At 45.4% G+C, this 20,756-nt stretch overlaps 1 protein-coding gene and 1 long non-coding RNA gene across 5 annotated transcripts in view; one reads left to right on the top strand and one right to left on the bottom strand.

The window, feature by feature from the left end:
- The window catches only part of LCMT1 (leucine carboxyl methyltransferase 1), a 41,142-nt gene extending 33,488 nt beyond the window's left edge, over positions 1–7,654 (top strand). For all 4 annotated transcript variants that reach the window (XM_045461598.1, XM_045461599.1, XM_045461597.1 and 1 more), the window contains 4 exons: positions 1,711–1,812; positions 2,897–2,988; positions 4,932–5,029; positions 7,442–7,654. In XM_045461598.1, the coding sequence (XP_045317554.1) occupies positions 1,711–1,812; positions 2,897–2,988; positions 4,932–5,029; positions 7,442–7,464 (315 nt within the window). In that variant the 3' untranslated portion in view covers positions 7,465–7,654. The remainder of the gene's footprint in view (positions 1–1,710; positions 1,813–2,896; positions 2,989–4,931; positions 5,030–7,441) is intronic.
- Positions 958–2,901, bottom strand: LOC123589476. The gene is made up of 2 exons (XR_006708360.1): positions 2,634–2,901; positions 958–2,335 (listed from the first exon to the last, which is right to left on the bottom strand). It is a non-coding gene; the product is annotated as an uncharacterized LOC123589476 (long non-coding RNA).
- Positions 7,655–20,756: the final 13,102 nt, after the last annotated feature.

Genomic DNA, 20,756 nt, shown 5'->3' with positions numbered 1-20,756 from the left:
TGTACTAATTGCTCACATGCCTTCCACGATTTCCTAATCAGTATTTTAAAATGACGAAAACCACATGAATGAAGAAAAAAAATTTTTTTTAATATGTATTTATTTTTTAGAGAGAGAGCGAGCAGGGGAGGGGTAGAGAGACAGAATCCCAAGCAGGTTCCATGCTGTCAGCACAGAGCCCAGTGCGGGGCTCAGACCCCCAAACTGTGAGATCATGACCTGAGCCAAAAATCAAGAGTCGGTCGCTTACCGACCGAGGCGCCGAGTGATGCAAGTTTCAGTACTGATATAATAAGGGTAGCGAACTTGTAGAAGTTGCTTGCTATATAGCAGGCACCTTCCATGAGTGTGACCTGTATTAACCTACTTGTCACAGTAACCAGGGTGTGGCGGGTGTGGCCGGTGAGGGGACCGAAGCACAGAGGGATTGGACAGCTTGCTGCCCACGGCCGCACGGCCTCACGGCTGGGAAGTTTCAGGCCAGGATTCAGACCCAGGCAGGAAGACGACGGAGCACGTGCCCACAGGCACCCAGTGTGACCATCCGTGCCACGTAAGCCTCACACGTCCACCGAGAGAGAGTGACGCTGCTTCTTGCCTGCCACCGTTGTCACAGGAGCTCTGGGAATCATTTCGTATAGTAAACTGTTGACGTTTTGGGACAAAGTCATAATAGTGCGCAGTGTATTATGTATGTTTTGTGACATGTGTGCGTATAGATACGTTAATGGTTTTTTTGAAGTGGTAAATGGGGGGCACATGGGTGGCTCAGTCAGCTAAGCATCTGGTTTTGGCTCAGGTCATGATCTCACGGCTCGTGAGTTCGAGCCCCACGTCGAGCTCTGGGCTCACAGCTCGGAGCCTGGAGCCTGCTTCGGATTCTGTGGTTCCCTGTCTCTCTGCCCCTCCCCTCGTTCATGCTCTGTCTCTCTCAAAAATGAATAAACATTGTAACAAGGGGGTTTAAATGGTTTTTCACTAGATAAGTAACACTACATGCAAAACTTCAAAAAAAATCAAATAGTACAAAAGGGTATGCAGGGAAAGGTAAGTCTCTCTTCTACCCCAGACCTTAGTGAGTCCTCTAACCTGGGAAGCAACATGGCCAGATTCCAGAATTATTCCATGCATATATAAATGTAGCTAGAGATTTTTTTTTTCTTAAGGGCAGACAGGAGCATGTTATGCACATCCCTCTGTACTGTACTTTTCGAGAGTCTGTTATCTGAGAATCATTCCGCATCCGTATCTGTGTCTGTATGTGTGTCTACATCTGTACCTACATCTCCTTGGATGTCCTCTTGCTGTTTTCATGGCAATGTAATATTTCATTAAACGACCATGCCACAGCTGCTTGAAGCCCAGCGGATGGGCATGTGAGTCCTTTCCGTCATAGGTCCCGTGACACATCATGCTGCGGAGTAAACCCTCTTGCACCTGGCATGCACGTGGGAGTCTACCTGTGGAGCAGCCGGTCAGTGGTCTGACCGGCTCCCAGGCCGAGCACACACCTCCCGGTTGCCCTGCAGGGGGCGGCAGCAGACGATGCTCTCGTTGGCCCTGCGTGCCGTGCCTGCACCCGACTCCGTTGACTGCACTGGGTATTAGCAAACATCAGCCTCGACGGCTCAGAAACAGAATACTGTTGTCGGATTTTGCGTATTCGAGAAGCCCTTCTGGCATTGCCCAGCCTCCTCTTTCCCTTCCTAGGTGAACATGGACGACCGGTTCGGACAGATCATGATCGAAAACCTGCGGAGGCGACAGTGTGACCTGGCGGGAGTGGAGACCTGCAAGTCGTTAGAGTCACAGGTCGGAGAGCAGGGCGAGGACATCCTTTGGTACCTTTAACCCCCCAGGGAAGGGCACACTCCCTTCTCGGATCAGAGAATGTGAGAAGCCCTGTCGAGTGCCCACCTGAACAGGCAGCTGGGGTTCCACGTGGGCCACTGGTTCGTCAGGCTAAAGAAGTCCAAGACCTGGGCCGCCATCTTGGTTTGGAAAATACACATTCACATTTCCCATACCCTATTATTCCAGTGTTTCAGTATGCATATTTTCAAACAACACAAAAGTAGAGGGAACAGAACGAAAACCCATGTCCCACCAGCCAACTTTGGTGATTCACATTTTTCAATATTGTTTTATTTATCCCCATTTTTCGTCGGTGTTGTCATTGTAATATTTTAAGGCACATCCAGAGAGTATGGCATTACCCCCATAAATACTTCCATGTGAGTCTCCTACCAGGAAGCATTTTCTTCCCCCACCCCAGGATAATGGTAATATCATTATTGTACCTCACACATCAGCCGAATCTCCTCCATAGCACCCACTCCACAGTTTGTGTTTGGGTTTCCCCAGTTGTTTAAAAAAAAAAAAGAAAAAAATTCTATAGATGGTGTGTTTGAAACAGGATCCAAACATGGTCTGAACTTTGTACTTGACACGTCCCTTACATTTCTTAGAATCTGTAATAGAGACTTTAAATACCTTTTATTTATTGTTTTTAGTTTGTTTGGTTTTTTCTTTTTTTTTTTTTGTTTTTCTTTTATTTTTTTTTGCTGAAGAGACACTACCCAGCCCTGCCCCTATTAAATAGGTGAGGTTGTACATGTCTTATGTCACATTACCCCTCGAACGCATTCAAACACTCTTGCTCACAGAGAAGTTCCTTCCTTTATTTCTCCTTAAATATACATTAGTGACTTCTCTCCCATGACAACAATGCATGTTCGGTGTAGAAAATTGGGAAAGAAAAAGAAGAAAGATGGGGGCCGGGATGAGCTTTTGAAAAAGGAGTCATCTAAGAGAAATTCTCATGTGCTCCAAGAGTGCCTTGGATTTGTACAACGGTGCCTTGTGCCTTCCCTTTTCTCTCCACTGTACATTCTAGAAAGAACGGCTCCTGTCGAATGGGTGGGAAACAGCATCAGCCGTCAACATGATGGAAGTCTACAGCAGATTGCCTCAAGCTGAAGCGAGCAGGTGCGGATTGGTGAGAGTTAGTTTCACGGTGAACAATTTTGATTGATTAAAGACATAACTTTTTTTTTTTTTTAACATTTATTTATTTTTGAGACAGAGAGAGATAGAGCATGAACGGGTGAGGGGCAGAGAGAGAGGGAGACACAGAATCGAAAGCAGGCTTCAGGCTCCGAGCCATCAGCCCAGAGCCCGACGCGGGGCTCAAACTCACGGACCGCGAGATCGTGACCTGGCTGAAGTCGGACGCTTAACTGACTGAGCCACCCAGGCACCCCCATAACCGTCTTTAATGTAAACACAAAAACAAAACAAACCTCAAACCTCTAACCCTCAGTAGATATATTTTGAACCATGTTAATCTGCTAATATAGGCTAAACCATAGCACCTTGAGAGGAACTCATTAGCCACTAACGGAGATAGGGTTTGTGCCAAAGCAGGTTCTTTTGGTCAAAACGAGCAGTCACACCTGTCGCACTCCCAGAGCACCCTGTGCGGTGGCAATTCTGCACAATCCCTGTGTTTTGGAGGAGGGAGATGACATTGCCCAAAGGCTTCTGAGGGGGAAAAGTCTGCTTGCAGATTTTTTCTTTGAACTTATTTTTATTTTAAGAGAGAGAGCGTGAGTGGGGAAGGGGCAGTGAGAGAGGGAGAGAGAGAATCCCAAGCCGGCTCTATGATGTCAGTGCAGAGTCCGAGGTGAGGGCCTTGAACCCATGAACTGTGAGGTCGTGACCTGAGCCAAAATCAAGAGCCGGACGCTTAACCGACCGAGCCACCCAGGCGCCTCTTTGTGTATATAGTTTAAAGCTTCTATTTAAATGCTCTTTTGAAAAAAATCACACAAGCACGTGATAAAACAAAACAGAAGAAGACAGTGTAGAGTACAAAGACCAACCCTTCCATCCTGCTCCCCTCACCACGAGTCTACCACCTTCTCTCAAGAGACAAGTGCCCTTGCCTGTGTCTTCCAGAAGGAGCTATGCATGTGGAAGCACGCATGTCCCCCACTTGCTCTTTACGTAGATAGCAGCGTACCCTGCACGTTATTTACTCTCCAGTTTGCTTTTCGAATTCCACGGTAAGCCTTAGAGACTGTTCCAGGTCGGTGCACACAGACCCATCGCATTCTTTCAGATAGCTGCATATCCTCCAGTTGTGTGAGTGCGCCATAACCTCTTGAACCCAGCTCTCCTCGGTTACAGCTATGATGCAGCTGTGAGGCTGCAGTCAATATTCTGGAACGTACATCTTTGTACATATAGGGTAAACTCTTAAAGGCAGAACTGCTGAGTGAAAGGGTGTACATTTTAAATGCGGGGTGGGGGCGGGCACCTGGCTGGCTCAGTCGGTAGAGCATGCAACTGACTCTTGATCTCAGGGTCGTGAGTTCAAGCCCCACGTTGGGTGTGGGGCCTACTTAAAAAAAAAAGGAGGGCGCCTGGGTGGCTCAGTCGGTTGGGCATCCGACTATGGCTCAGGTCATGATCTTGCAGTCCGTGAGTTTGAGCCCTGCGTCAGGCTCTGTGCTGACAGCTCAGAGCCTGGAGCCTGCTTTGTATTCTGTGTCTTCCTTTCTCTTTGTCCCTCTCCCTACTCACATTCCTCTCCTTCAAAAATAAACATTAAAAAAATTTTTTTTTATTAAAAAAAAATTAAAACAGGTTTTCTCATGACGTGTACCTGCTCTTTACATGGCAAGGAAATCTACCCTTTGTCATTTGTATACTAATATTTTTTTCTAGGTTCTCATTTGTCTTTTGACTTTGCTTATGGTATATTTTTGTACAACAAAAGTAAAATGGAACCATACCATATGCACTATTTCATATCCTTCTTTCCTCTTAGTATAAATATGAACATCTTTCCATATCCCTAAACTTTCGGTCATCATGTTCATTTTCATTTGCGTAAATTCATACTCTGTTTTTTATTCTCTCCCCAGAATAGAGTCACTTGAATTCCTGGATGAAGTGGAGCTGCTCGAACAGCTCATGAAACATTACTGCCTTTGTTGGGCAAGCAAAGGAGGAAGTGAACTAGGTACGTGGTTTTACATCTGTTGATTGGACCTAGAAATGGGGACCTTTTTCTCTCCAAAGAATATAAGACATGCCTGGAAAAACTGGAGTATCGTATGTGTGTGTTCATGAGCCTATGCAGAAAACTAGCTGTTCCCTCCTCCGTGTTTTCATAGCACAGAAACCAGGTGAATCGTTCAAATAAGTCATGTGGACCACACTAACAAACCTACGACGCTTTAGCAGTCTCGTGGCATTTCCTCAGTTGGAAGGGAAAAGACCTTGAGAGTCAAAAGCAGTAATCTTAATAAAAGTAACCACTGTTTGTCTCGTTAATCACCTTATAACCAGGTTTGCTAGACATAACCTAGACACATATGAGCATATGTCCTCATCTGTGTCTCCAGCAAACCCATGCAGCTGCGGGTCGAATTTCTCCCTCTTGCCTCTTTTTTATGTTTATTTTTGAGAGAGAGAGAGTGTGTGAGCAGGGAAGGGGAGAGAGAGAGGGAGACACAGAATCTGAAGCAGGCTCCAGGCTGAGAGCTGTTGGCACAAAGCCTGACGTGGGGCTTGAACCCATGAACCATAAGATCGTGACCCAAGCTGAGGTCAGACACTTAACTGACTGAGCCACTAGGCGCCCCACCTCTTACCTCCTATGATCAAGGTGAAGTCCTCTGGCCTGGCAGAAGAACGCTGTGGAGGGAGCATGGATCCTCGTCTCTGTGTTTCTTGTTTCCTCGGTCTTGACCCAGTTCCTCATTTACAAGGGGCCCATGTCGGTCTCGCTTCTTCTGGGGGGGTCATCCCCTAGGGCATCTCTCAGAGCCTCGTGGAGACCATGTTAGATCCCAGTTTTGGCCTTGATTGGAGTAGCCGCCCTTCACACTTCCTGCAGAGGTCATCCTGCAGCCGGTCCGATGACATACAGCCTGAGGCAGGGAGCCCACACGAAACACAGAACTTGATGGAGCGAGGGCAGAACTTTTCTCCTGTGCGAAAATCCCATGTTGATATGTAGCTGTCAGTCTTCTCCCTGGGGCTTATCATTCCAGTAGTTTATAAATTTACCGAGCAGTGTAGCCCAAAAAATCCTTTTAAATGTGTCTTTTTATTTAAAATGATTTATGAGTGGGGTTTTATACTGTCATTCCCCTCCCCCCCCTCCCCCCCCCCAGTTTTAAAAACAATGTGATTCTTTGTAGACTTTGGAAGCTTCTAAAATGTAAGAGGAAAAGCTTCTAAAAGAAGAGGAAAATTGCCTGCGTGCCTGTCACTCAGCGATAACCCTAGTAGCTCTTTCCTTCCACTCTTTTTCTAGCTACCGTGCTCTTTTTAGCAGAACTGACTTCCTGTGCTGTGTAACTTGGAGTCCTGATCTTCTCCATTTAGTATGATGACAGCCATCTCCCCTTGCTGTGAAAAACTTGCACTGAGGATAATTTTGACAGCTTTATAAAAATTCTGTCCTGAGGCTACTATGTCCAGATTGACTCAACTTTCCCACACTTTTGGAAACGTAGTTTGTCCGGAATACTGCGAAGCCGATTCTAGTTTTCATTTTTTATAATTTTTTAAATGTTTATTTATATTTGAGAGAGAGACACAGTGTGCGAGTTGTGGGGGGGGAGGGGGCAGAGAGAGGCGGACACAGGATCCGAAGCAGGCTCCAGGCTCTGAGCTGTCAGCACAGAGCCTGATGCAGGGCTGGAACTCATAAGCGGTGAGATCATGACCTGAGCTGATGTCGGACGACCAACCGACTGCCACCCAGGCGCCCCTGATTCTAGTTTTTATAAAGTGTTTTTTTTTTTTTTTTTTTAATGTTTATTTTTGAGACAGAGAGAGACAGAGCATGAACAGGGGAGGGTCAGAGAGAGAGGGAGACACAGAATCTGAAACAGGCCCCAGGCTCTGAGCTGTCAGCACAGTGCCCGACGCGGGGCTTGAACTCACGGACCGTGAGATCATGACCTGAGCTGAAGTCGGCCGCTTAACCGACTGAGCCACCCAGGCGCCCCTTTATAAAGTTTTTTAATACACCGAACATCTCTGTGTCAGGGGCAGCTTTGTGACACGGGTGCTGTATGTGTGAGGTGAAGAACCACCCTGTGTTTGCACTTGCTCAGAGTTCATTACTGAAAGGGTAGACTTTGGGCGTTACCTGCAGAGAGCCCGTGAGCCGTGACCGTGCTCTCTTAATCCCCTTGTCACCCCTGCACACACAGCCTTGTCCGGTCTCTTGTTTCCTCGCGGCTGATCTCGTACCACGCCAGAGACCAGAGCTGCCACGATGAGGTGTGTGGCCCGTGCCCCCGAGCCGGTCGCCAGGGGCATGGGGTCCAGCAGGGCCTCGTTCTCCTGCCGCTGCCTGCTTTCTCTGCCCTACAGTGTGAGTCTGCTAACAGTATTGTGTGTTTCCCCTCCTCAGGTTTGAAGGAAATCACTTACTAATCTATTGGAAGCCCAGGCCGAGCTGGGAGCTGCTGCCACCAACCTTCCCAGAGTGGACTGGCCACGTTTCCTGGGCGGTGGCTAGCCCTGGGCTCGTCCCACACCCTGACAGACCTCACTTCCCAGGGCTGTCGCACCGCCTGCTGTGCCCGTTGGCTTACCGTTTAAATAAATCTCTGTTGCCAATTGCCTTTGGTCCTCTGCACTTGCTCGTGTGCTGCTCCCCTGGGAGGGCTCTGGTTCGCCACCACGTCAGCCAGAACCAAAGCTCCTGAATCTTCCTCCAGGCTTGGCTTGCTCCCTGTGAGTCAGACTCCGCTCAGACCCCGGCGTCCATTTGGGGGTTTATTCCCGCGTGCTTGTGTTGTGGCAACTGATGTCACACCTGGCACCTTGACCTCGGCCTCCACCTCCAGCTGAGGCACGTGCCTGCCTCAGCCTGTCTTGGTTATTGCAGCAGGCTGGGTGAAGGCCCCTGAAACGTCTGCTGCTGTCCCTTGAACCTGTGAATGTCTTACCTCATATGGCCAATGGGGTTCGCAGGTACGATTAAGCTAAGGACCTTGACCGACATGGGGAGATTATCCAGGCGGGCCCAGTGCAGTCACAGGGTCCTTACAAGGGAAGGCGGGAGGGTGGGAGGAGAAGAAGGTGTGATGGTGGAGACAGAGAACAGCGGTGCACTTTGGAGATGAGGAAAGGGCAAAGCCGACAACGTAGGCGGCCGCTAGACGCTGAGAAGAGCAGGAAGACAGATTCTTGGAGCTTCCAGAAGGAATCAGTGTCGCTGACAAGAGCCCAGTGAAGTGGATTCCGAATTTCTGGCCTCTCGATCTGTAAGAGAATGTTAGTGTTTGAGGCCACCAGTGTTTGAGTTTGTGCTGGTTTGTTACGGCAGCCACGGGATACTAATCCAGTTGTACAGACGAATAGGGTCCAGGAAGCCTCCCCAGTCAGGAAACAGAAGGTCTGTCCATCCCTGCTGAGCTTTCTGGCTATTGCCTGGGGCCTGGAACCTGAACCTGCACGTGCAGGACGGCAGTGAGGAAGCTGCTCCCCTTCCCACCTCCGGGATCTTTTGAGTCTTAAGAAATTCAAAGAGAACGGGGCGCCTGGGTTGCTCAGTCGGTTAAGCATCTGACTTCGGGTCAGGTCATGATCTCAGTTTGTGGGATCAAGCCCTGTGTCGGGCTCTGTGCTGACAGCTCAGAGCCTGGAGCCTGCTTTGGATTCTCTGTCCCTCCCCTGCTCAAGTGCTCTCTCTCTCTCTCTCTCTCAAAAATAAAGTTCAAGGGAAGCTCTCAGGCCGGTACTGGTGTGTTTGAAAAAAAAATTTTTTTTAATGTTTTTATTTATTTTTGAGAGAGAGCACAAGCCAGGGAGAGGCAGAGAGAGAGAGGGAGACACAGAACCCGAGGCAGGCTGCAGGCTCTGAGCTGTCAGCATAGAGCCCGACGTGGGGTCCAGACCCACAAACCGTGAGATCATGAGCTGAACTGAAGTCGGACGCCCAACCAACCAAGCCACCCAGGTGCTCCAGGTACCGGTGTGTTTTTAACACTTCTATAACATTCATTAATCCAGTGGTTTTGAAGCTGTGGGACCAAGCCACTTGGTGAATCCATGTAATGGATCAAAACCACTAGTTTAGAAAGATGCAGAATAGAATAGAAAATATTATAGCACATTACTAGTAGGAAAAGTGAGTATTGCTTTTTGACACATTTCATTTGCACTGTGGCAGATTGTTCCTAATGTTTTGGTTTTGGTTTTTATCAGTGTGTTAGCACTTTGTGAACTGAGGCAGCCACAGAATCTGGCTAAAATTCAAAACGCCTTGCTTTGCTTCCATTATATTTCTCTTTTCCCTAGAATTTATTTTTTTGGATTACCTTCTGTTCAAGGCAAATGATAACACCATTACTGTTGACCATTGTGTTATGAAATGTCCATTAAAGTACCTACCAACTTCATTTCATTTTTTAAATTAAAAAATTTTTTAAGTTTATTTATTTTGAGAGAGAGACAGTACAAGTCGGGGAGGGGCAGAGAGAGAGAGGGAGAAGGAAAATCCCAAGCAGGGCTCATTTATTCCTGATAAACTTCCACATTTATCAGATTGGCTTGTTTCCCGTTTGGGGGCCGTTCTAGATGTCAGTGATGAAGAGTGACCCCTTTCTCCAAAATCTTACAGTTCTTTGTGAGGCTTTTGAATAACTAGTAGCAGAAATGGCTAAAAAAACAAAAATGAAACAACCCCCCACCCCCACCCCCCCAAAAAAAACCCAGTCAAACAAAAACCCAGAACATCAGGGGGTATCTGGAATGCTTTCAATTTCAGTAATAAAATATTGGAGAATATCATTAAGGACCTCAGTTTGCTCTTTGTGCTCTGTCTTCATCAAGATGTTGATTCTCAATCTTTTCTTTGTTACCTTATGATCATAAAGTAGCTGCTAGACTGCCAGGCATCACAGCTGCCTTCACGGGTAGGAAGAAAGGTGAGTCTTTTCTTCAGTGGTCTCCATTTTATTCAGAATGAATTTGTTCCCAAATGTGCCTGAATATACGTTGCCTAGATCTCATGGTGGGAACTGAGTAGCGTTGCCAAATAAGATACAGGGTGCCTAGCTAAATTTGAATGTCAGGCAAGCAACACGGAATTGTTAAGGTAGAAGTATGTCCCATGTGATGTGGAACATATTTATACTAAGAAAGTTGTATGTTGGCTTGTCTGAACTTCACGTTTACCTGGGTGTCCCCTGTTTTTATTTGCTAAATCTGGCCACCCTGGAACTTGGCCTCCTTGCAAGAAGGGCTAGGAAACAAAATATCTGGATTTCTGGCTTTTGTAATAATCCCAGATGGGCAAGAGAGAAAGAAATTGGAAAGCTTTTAGGTCATCGGCCACCCAGTGTGGGGTCATTTTGATTGTGTTTGCTCCACTGCACGGAGAATATGTTTACCTAATATCAGAAAATTTATGAAGTTCAAAGCAGAATCAAACTATATCTTCATTTTAGAGTTTTTTTACTTTTTTGGGGGGGAGGTACAGACGGTTTTGTATAAAATGTCTTCTGTGGGTAAAATATTTTAATTTTAGTTTACTTTTTTATATCCCTCCTCATTCCACAGAAAGGATTGAGACAGCTGATAAAACTCCTTCATCACAAAAGGCAACAATAAATCCTTTGGGGAGTGGAACATAAGCTTAAAAAATTACAAAAGGCCCTCAGATGTGTGTATTTTTTTTAATGTTTATTTTAGACAGAGTGCAAGCGGGGGAGGCGCACAGAGAGGGAGACACAGACATAGAATCGGAAGCAGGCTCCAGGCTCCACAAACTGTCAGCACAGAGCCCGACGTGGGGCTCGAACTCACAAACCGTGAGATCATGACCTGAGCTGAAGTCAGACGCTCAACCGACTGAGCCACCCAGGTGCCCCAGCTGTGCGTATTTTATTGTCGGCACAGGTACTGCTGGGCTGCAAATCTGACTCCCGCAAGTCCTCACAGAGACAGAAACACGCTCCAGCTTCCAAAAAATCACAGCCAGCCTCGTGCTCCAGAGAGGCACACCCCTTCCTACATAGAGCCCCGAGAAGCTTCTCCTGGGCCTCATCCGTGGGATCTCTGTGAATGCTGGGGGCCGGGCTATGGAGGGCCTGCCCCAGGGCCCTCTGACACAAACCTGTGCCTTAATGCCGATGTGAAACTCGATGAGACCCAAATCGTACAGTCCAATTATCTATCTCTGGGACGCTAGATTAATTCCAGAGTAGAAGTTAGAAAATTTGGGGACAGTGAAAGGCCCGCAGAACTCACGTGCCTCAACATCATTTCTGAAAGCTGGACACTTTATACAAGATTCCCCTCCAGAAAACCTGGAGGCTCATTGGCTGAGTGGTCCAGATCCAAGCGTTTTTAAGAACCAGCCAGGGGCTGGGACTAAGGTCTTCATAAGAGAGTATAAGAGTCTGTACAACGGGGAGAGCTTCATTCCAAGGTAGCTGCCTCAGACATAAAATGGACCGTTTGCGACACCCCCCTTAAAACCCCCAAGGCCCCCTCTTCCCCTTGGTATGAAGCCCAACTCCTTCCCATGGCTCACAAGCCCCAAGACTCTATGTGGTCCGGCCCCTCCTCCCCTCTCCTAGTCATTTTGTGCCACTCTCCTACCCATGATGCTTCTTCTAGCCCTGCCTTCTTTCTTCTCCCTAACCTGCCCAAACTCTGCCTCTGCTGGCCTGTGCACCTGCTGTTCCCTTTCCTGACTCAGCCTTCCCCCTTAAGGCTTAGTTGAAACCTCAGCTCCTTAGAAAAGTTCTCCCCCATTACCGTGTGTAAATTTCCCCTGTGGCTGTATCTCAGCACCCTCTTTGGTGTCTTTGTGGTTCTTTCCTGAGCTTCTCATCATTTTTATTCATTCCACAAGTATTTATCGAGCACCTTCTATGTATCAGGCACTGAAAGACAGTGAAGCAGGTGAACAAATAAATAATATAATTATGGTGCTACTTGAGTGCTCTGATGACTCAGTGGTCATGGTGTGAAAGATGATGTAATCCTACCGTATCAAGGTGTTTGATTTATAGCTCTGGGTAAACATCGCCAGAGTTCTGATGTGGGGGACTCAGCTACTATCATTAATAGTAGGTTATGAATATGGTGACACCTGGTAGGCTTTTACTTAAAGATCAACACACGAGTGTGGGGTGGGGGGGAAGATGCCTCCAGTAACAACAACTCTTGCAATAATGTGGTACCATTCAAGTGAGGCACCTCTCCAGGCCAGCGTACATATGGCTGTTGAGCCCCCAGAGAGAAAGGCAGATAGAAAACATCCAAAACCTTGCTAAGCTCAATGTCAGAGAAATCATCTTGCTCTGTCTGCAAACAGAGAACTTGTTAAACTCAGTGGTTGAGTAATAAAGTGTCCTGGGAGAGCTCTTGGGAACTCAGGTAAGGCTCACTGTTCACATTTTACCCACCCACTGTTTCCCAATTGTGGCTGAGTTTGAGTGCCGGGAGGTCTGAACCCTGAGGGTGGCTCCTGGCTTGCAGAGCGGGGAGAATTTAGAGATGTGAGGAGATGGGACCACTGACGGAGTGGGAGGTGGAGGTGGTCCTTGAGGGGTGAGAATCGGGGAATGGGCTCTTGGAATATCCTGGTGAAATCATGCCAAAAGGAACACTGCAGGGAACCAAGTGTAGGAAAACGAGTCACAAAGGGCAGCAGCTTTTGGCTTTGGTGCTGGTGGTGAGGGGTGGCAGATCCCAAGGAATGGCCATAAAGTCTTCCATAGTCTCTCTCTGCAGCTTGAATCAGGAGTGGCCATGCGATTTGCTTTGGCCACCGGACCAATAAGAAACAGGACATGGGCATCAACTTGAAGGTGCTCGTGCACTGGGGTTCTCCTTCTCTCGCTGCTGGGGAACCATGTGGTGACTAGGATGTGAATAAGCCCCAGCTTGCCTGTGGGATGGGAAGACCACGTGGGAGCAGAGATGAGCTGTCCCAGATGAGGCCCTCCCTGGAGGCCCCAGCCAACACACCAGCGGACCACAGATGTTCGGGAGAACTCAGAGGACATCAACCAAGCCAGCCCAGGCTAGAAGAACTGCCCAGCCGACTCGCAGAATCGTGAGCTCAATGAATGGTTATTGTTTTAAGTCACTGGGTTTGGGGATAGCTGGCTATCCTTCAGTAGCTAACCAGTACAGGTGTGGGGGTGTGAGGGTTGCCGGGAAGAAGGCAAGTATTGGTTGATCGGTTCTTTCATTAATGATTATTCTGTGCTGAGCTGCGTGCTAGGTATGAAGATTTCACAGTGGACACAGCGGATGTGGCCTCTGCACTTGCAGAGAACCATGCAGCAGCGGCCTTGATAAAGAACTTGCCCATTTCAGTATCTTGTGGCAAGTCCAGGCAGTGCTGTGGGAGGTGCTAGGGATGTGCCGGGGAGGGGGGGGGGCTGGACCAGAGGGCAGGAAGAGAGTTTCTGGCTGTCAGAGAGTCTGGATGGTTGAAGAGAGAGCATGGCCACTTGGTAGGAGCCTCAAAGGGGCTTCAAAGGGGCACATATTTCATCTGGAGTCACAGATTGTTCCCAGGGGGTCCATGAGGATCCTTGCAAGGCGTCCATTCCCAATGGAGGTGATAATGCTTCCAACAGGGCAAAACTTCTTTCTTGGGGGGTGGTTTGTAGCCCTCCAAAGAGCCAAAGTGCACGAACAGATTTAGTGTGTCTGTGGCATTAAAACTTGATGGAGGGGAGATTGGGAAGAAAAAAAGTCTAGAAAGTCTCCATGGGGGGGGGGGGGACAATGAAGAAAGGTGGAGACACTGCTTAAGGGGCTCTGTTTCCAGATCCTCACCTCATGTGCCTGGCTCGCTTTCTCCACTGCTGTCCTAGCTCACAGAGGAGCATCCTTTTCCCCCCAAATCCAGCCTGGTGCGTGCCCTGGGAATTAAAGCCTGGGACAAGGGAGCACTTAGAAATGCTTAGTGCGGGCATTGAAGAAGTGAGTAGTGACGGTGACCCAAGTAGCGAATCCTTTTGCAGGTATGGGAAGGTTTTGTTGCTTTCAACAAAATTGAAGGGGATACGATAGGATTGTCAGGTGGATTAAAACATTTGTAAAAGGGGCGCCTGGGTGGCTCAGTCGGTTGAGCGTCCGACTTCGGCTCAGGTCATGATCTCATGGTTTGTGGGTTCGAGCCCTGTGTCGGGCTCTGTGCTGCCAGCTGGAAGCCTGGAGCCTGCTTCAGATTCTGTGTCTCCCTCTCTCTCTGCCTCTCCCCTTCTTACGTTCTGTCTCTGTCCCTCAAAAATGAATAAACATAAAAAAAAAAAACTTAAAAAAAAAAACCACATTTCTATAAGAATAGACACTAGGTTATGTTTGGCATATAACTCAAACAGTGTTCAAAGAAGTGTGCAACATTGCTCTAGAAAACGTCTTACAATCTCCTTCTATTTATTTTTGTGAAAGGTCTTTCCATGCCTACATCTATAAAAATGAAAAATGGAAATTGAATTGATGTTGAGCCCTGACTGGTGGAAACAAGCTAGAGTCATCTTGAGATATATAAACTCATTGAATAAATAAGTAAAACCTGCTCTATCCATCCCATTAAAAGATGCATTTCCAATGCAGTTTTAGTTTTTATGTTTAATAATTATCAACATTTGTAGTACGTTGGGTTACATGGATTGATTGCCTACTACTAATAATTATAATGATAACTCAATTCAGAAGGGAATAAAATTAACTTTTAGAGCCAGTGGTCACAGTGAACTTTTATAAAAGTATTCTCTGTGTATGTATGTGTGTATATATACACGTATATGTATAATATATGCAATATACCATAATATATTTCAAGTATGTAATTATTAGGGGGAGAGGTATGACAGGATGACCAATAAAAAACTTTGAGCTTAACAAAATCTGGGAATGGTGGGGAGGGGGTTAAGTTAAATGAAAATGGAAGTTCAAGTTACTCCTTGAAAGAACCACGTTAAGATTTCCGACTCCTGAAGTTGAGCTTGTCTGTATATATTTTTTTCAATATATGAAATTTATTGTCAAATTGGTTTCCATACAACACCCAGTGCTCATCCCAAAAGGTGCCCTCCTCAATACCCATCACCCACCCTCCCATCCCTCCCACCCCCCATCAACCCTCAGTTTGTTCTCAGTTTTTAAGAGTCTCTTATGCTTTGGCTCTCTCCCACTCTAACCTCTTTTTTTTTTTCCTTCCCCTCCCCCATGGGTATCTGTTAAGTTTCTCAGGATCCACATAAGAGTGAAACCATATGGTATCTGTCTTTCTCTGTATGGCTTATTTCACTTAGCATCACACTCTCCAGTTCCATCCACGTTGCTACAAAGGGCCATATTTCGTTCTTTCTCATTGCCACGTAGTACTCCATTGTGTATATAAACCACAATTTCTTTATCCATTCATCAGTTGATGGACATTTAGGCTCTTTCTATAATTTGGCTATTGTTGAGAGTGCTGCTATAAACATTGGGGTACAAGTGCCCCTATGCATCAGTACTCCTGTATCCCTTGGGTCAATTCCTAGCAGTGCTATTGCTGGGTCATAGGGTAGGTCTATTTTTAATTTTCTGCGGAACCTCCACACTGCTTTCCAGAGCGGCTGCACCAATTTGCATTCCCACCGACAGTGCAAGAGGGTTCCCGTTTCTCCACATCCTCTCCAGCATCTATAGTCTCCTGATTTGTTCATTGTGGCCACTCTGACTGGCGTGAGGTGATATCTGAGTGTGGTTTTGATATGTATTTCCCTGATGAGGAGCGACGTTGAGCATCTTTTCATGTGCCTGTTGGTCATCCGGATGTCTTCTTTAGAGAAGTGTCTATTCATGTTTTCTGCCCATTTCTTCACTGGGTTATTTGTTTTTTGGGTGTGGAGTTTGGTGAGCTCTTTATGGATTTTGGATACTAGCCCTTTGTCTGATATGTCATTTGCAAATATCTTTTCCCATTCCGTTGGTTGCCTTTTAGTTTTGTTGGTTGTTTCCTTTGGTGTGCAGAAGCTTTTTATCTTCATAAGGTCCCAGTAGTTCATTTTTGCTTTTAATTCCCTTGCCTTTGGGGATGTGTCAAGTAAGAGATTGCTACGGCTGAGGTCAGAGAGGTCTTTTCCTGCTTTCTCCTCTAGGGTTTTGATGGTTTCCTGTCTCACATTCAGGTCCTTTATCCATTTTGAGTTTATTTTTGTGAATGGTGTGAGAAAGTGGTCTAGTTTCAACCTTCTGCATGTTGCTGTCCAGTTCTCCCAGCACCATTTGTTAAAGAGACTGTCTTTTTTCCATTGGATGTTCTTTCCTGCTTTGTCAAAGATTAGTTGGCCATACGTTTGTGGGTCTAGTTCTGGGGTTTCTACTCTATTCCATTGGTCTATGTGTCTGTTTTTGTGCCAGCTTGTCTGTATATTTTTAAAAATAGTTGTCGACTACATATGAAAGTCACTATGGTATTTGTATTTTATTGCTTAGCTTTGAAATAATAACACTTAAGTGACAATTTTGACATCAGCTCAGATCATGATCTCACAGTTGGTGGGTTCAAGCTCCGTGTCGGGCTCGGAGCCTGGAGCCTGCTTCTGATTCTGTGTCTCCCTCTCTTGGCCCCTCCCCTGCTCATGCTGTCTCCCTCTCTCAAAAATAAATAAACGTTAAAAAAAAATTAAAAGAAAAAAAAATATTTTCCCTAAGGCTGAAGTTTGTCATTTCACCCCCTTACAAAATTTTTTGAAGAGCTAAAATTGCTATCAAACCTCAGAATTCTTTGTCTTGCCTAGCTCTAGATCCTAAAGGTATTCTCTTATGTTTTTTTTTTTTCTAGAAGTTTTATAGTTTTAGAACTTACATGTAAGTCTATGATAAATTTTGAGTTCATTTTTTATGAGATGTGAGACTCTGGTTGAAGTTCCTTTTTTTTTTTTTAATTTTATTTATTGTTGCCTATGGATGTCCAATTACTTCACCATAATTTGTTGAAAAGGTTTCTCCTTTGCATTGCTTTTGCAACCTTGTCAAAATTGTCGGTCTTTTTCTGTACATGGTATGTATTTTATGTCCTGCTCAGACAGGTCGTCCCCATTTCAATAGTAAAAATTATTCTACATTCTTCTCGATTTTTTTACATCTAAATTTTTACTCTATCTGAAGGTTATTTTAGTTTGATTTTAAAAAAAACATTTATTGATTTCGTTTGAGAGGGAGAGAGTGAGCTAGTGGGGGAGGGGCAGAGACAGAGAGGGAGACAGAGAACCCCAAGCAGGCTCGGCAGTTGTCAGCGCAGAGACCGACCCGGGACTCAGTCCCTGCAACTGTGATATCACTACCTGACCCAAAACCAAGAGTCGATGCCTAACTGACTGAACCGCTCAGGTGCCCCAAGGTTATTATTGTCTTTTGTAAGGAAGAGCTAATGATCCAGTTTTCTTTTATTTCCCCAAAGGTTACCTAATGTCCCATTCTCCTTGTACTCCCACTGATTTGAAACCTCACTTTTATCATAAACTAAATTCCTAAAAATATTTGTGGCTGTTCCTGGGCTCTTCATTCAGTCCCAATGGCTTGTCTGTTTGTTTCCTCTCCACTCCTAAACTGTTGAATCTATTTTAATTGCTGTTATTTGGAACCGGGTAGAGCCAGTTCCTTCTACTTCTCCTGTTTCTCTCCTAGATATTCTCACGTGTACTTTTCCTTAGGAAATTCATTGGCAGGTGTAGTTAGCTATCCCCCAGACATTCCTTCCTTCCTTCCACAGTGTTGGGATGATGGGTATGAAGCTCCTGGCCAGCCTCAGACTACATTTCCCAGCATGCCCCTCCCGCTAAGATGTGGTCATGTGACTAGGTCTCACCAATGGGATGCCAGGGGAAATGATAAGGGTCCTGCTGCCCCTGATGGGGCTAAGAAGTGGGTCTCCTTCTCTACCTTTTCTATTCTCCTTTTCTGACAACCTTGGGAGCCAAAAGTTTATAATTGTGGGGACGTGGGCTGGAAGCAGCTGGTCTCTGAATCACTGCGTAGATGGTCCCCTGCTGAACGCTCAGGCGTGAGAACAAAAACAGCAAAAAACCCCACTGCACATTTGGTGTGTTTAGCCAGTGACATGAAAAGTTTGTGTCACAGCAACTCCTGGTATTTTAACGGCTTTAATATCACTTCAGCAAATTCTCCAAAACTCCTCGTCTTACTTAGGGTGGCATTGAATTTATAACTCAGAGAGACCTAGTATCATCACAATATGGAACATGACATCTTTCTGTATAATTAGGTCTTCTTTTGTGACCATCAGTAGAATTTAAAACATCTTTCTTACCATCCAAAGGTAGTGATAATTAATATATGGGGCTATATTTCAGGAATCTCTCCATGCAGTCATATACGGTATACATATTTACTTTTCCCTAAATGGAATCATATGACACATGCTGTAATTTTATAAATATGCATGTTTTTTCATGTTTATTTTGAGAGAGAGAATGAGCGGGAGAGGGGCGGAGAGAGAAGGGGATGGTTTTTGAAGCAGGCTTTGCACTGACAGCAGAGAGCACCTGAGCTGAAGTTGGATGCTTAACTAACTGAGCCACCCAGGTGCCCCTATAAATTACATTTTTATTCCAAAATTTGTACAACACTACATAGAGATCTACATACAGAGGCTGGAAAATTTGTTTTCAAAGGCCAGATCATTAATATTTTTGACTTTGTGGGTCCAGAGTGTATTATTACAGAGGTACTTAACCATTTAAAATGTAAAAACCTGCTTAGCTTCTATTCAATAAAATAACAGGCAGCCAGCCAGAGCTGGCCCACAGGCCATAGTTTGCCAATCGCTGGTACACGTCATCATTTAAAAAACTACTTACTGGGGCGCCTGGGTGGCGCAGTCGGTTAAGCGTCCGACTTCAGCCAGGTCACGATCTCGCGGTCCGTGAGTTCGAGCCCCGCGTCAGGCTCTGGGCTGATGGCTCAGAGCCTGGAGCCTGTTTCTGATTCTGTGTCTCCCTCTCTCTCTGCCCCTCCCCCGTTCATGCTCTGTCTCTCTCTGTCCCAAAAAAAAATAAATAAACGTTGAAAAAAAATTAAAAAAAAAATAAAAAACTACTTACTTAAATAGTCTTATGTTAATGTACATTGATGTGGCCTTCCATATCAATTTGCTATTATAAATACTGTGGCAACATTGTGTGTAAACCCCTTCACACTAATGTATTTACCCCCAAAGGGTAAATTCCTGGAAATAGAATTGATAGGTCAGAACATTAATTTTACTCTGTGATACATACCATCAAGATATTCTCATTTATGTTTACAGTCTCATCAGTTATGTGCAAGACCTCCTGTTTCACCACATACTTATCAACACTGGATATTATCAAACTTTTGATTTTTTCGGTCCAATAAGTGGGAAAAAATGATGTCTCACTGATGTTCTTGCACTTACTATGGCTGTCTTTTTGCATATAATTGTGAATTTATTATTTATGAATTCCCTCTTTGTGCGTTTTGCCCATTTATCTCCGTGATTTTTTCACATTGATTTGTAACAACTCTTTGCATAATAGAGATAGTAACACTTCATCATTTGTGGGCAATATTCCCCCCCCCCCCCAGTTTTTCATTTATCTTATTTCTGGTAATCATTTTTCCTTTCCATTTTATAAGTTTTATATTTTATCTGGTTCAGGTCGTTAGAAACTTTTACTATGTAATAAGTGTCTGCTATGCATTACCAAGCCTCTCCCCTTTTATGATTACAAAAGCATTCGCCTGTGTTTTGTTTTAGTGCTTTTATGGTCTTTCTTTTACATTTTAACCTTTGGTTTATTCAGAATTTATTTTGAAGATTCACCCTTATTTGTTTGTGTTTGTTTTTTTGTTTTTTTTTTTGTAATAAGGCTAGCCAGTTTTCCTAACATTTTTTTTTAATGTTTATTTATTTTTGAGAGAGAGAGACAGAATGTGAGCAGGGGAGGTGCAGAGAGAGAGGGAGACACAGAATCCGAAGCAGGCTCCAGGCTCCGAGCTGTCAGCACAGAGCCCGACGCGGAGCTCTAACTCACAAACGGTGAGATCATGACCTGAGCCGAAGTCAAGACGCCCAACTGACTGAACCACCCAGGCGCCCCTGTTTGGACATTTTTAATCCACGATTTTGAACCCCGTTATAAATGTCCATGCATTTAGCCTAAAAAATGTCATTGAAAAAACTCACCAGATATCAAGGAACTGAGTATTTTGATTCTAGCAAGTTATTCACTTCTGGCTTTAAATGAAGAATTCCTTGAAAAATGAGGTATGCCTTATCTTTGACTGGAAGCGTTTTTACCTGATGGAAATTTGTGTATCAAAGATAAAAGTCTTATTATTCAGGTGGATAGGGTTGTTTGTATGTCCCCTGAGCGGACAGATACAATTATTTAGAATTGAGAAATACAGCTATACTGTTGCTGTGCAGCTATACTTTGCGTGTATGTGTGACCACGATTACAGACACGAACAAGTTTGCACAATGGGTCGCCAAACCTAAACGTGGGGTGTCCCGATCGGAACGGGGCAGGGGCACCAAATGTAGGGTGCTCTGATTGGGTGGCAGCCGGTGGTGCGGGAGGTGAAAGAATTCACCCAGAGCAGAACAGAAGAGATCAGAGTTTACGGAATATACTGCAGGGGGGCAGCGGGCAGGACAGCAAAGGAGAGACTGCCTTATACAGGGGTGTTGAGGGGTCGCAGTTATA

This window comes from Leopardus geoffroyi, chromosome E3, assembly GCF_018350155.1.
Source record: "Leopardus geoffroyi isolate Oge1 chromosome E3, O.geoffroyi_Oge1_pat1.0, whole genome shotgun sequence".
NCBI classification, from domain to species: Eukaryota; Metazoa; Chordata; class Mammalia; order Carnivora; family Felidae; genus Leopardus; species Leopardus geoffroyi.
This window is presented reverse-complemented; position numbering and strand designations above follow the sequence as displayed.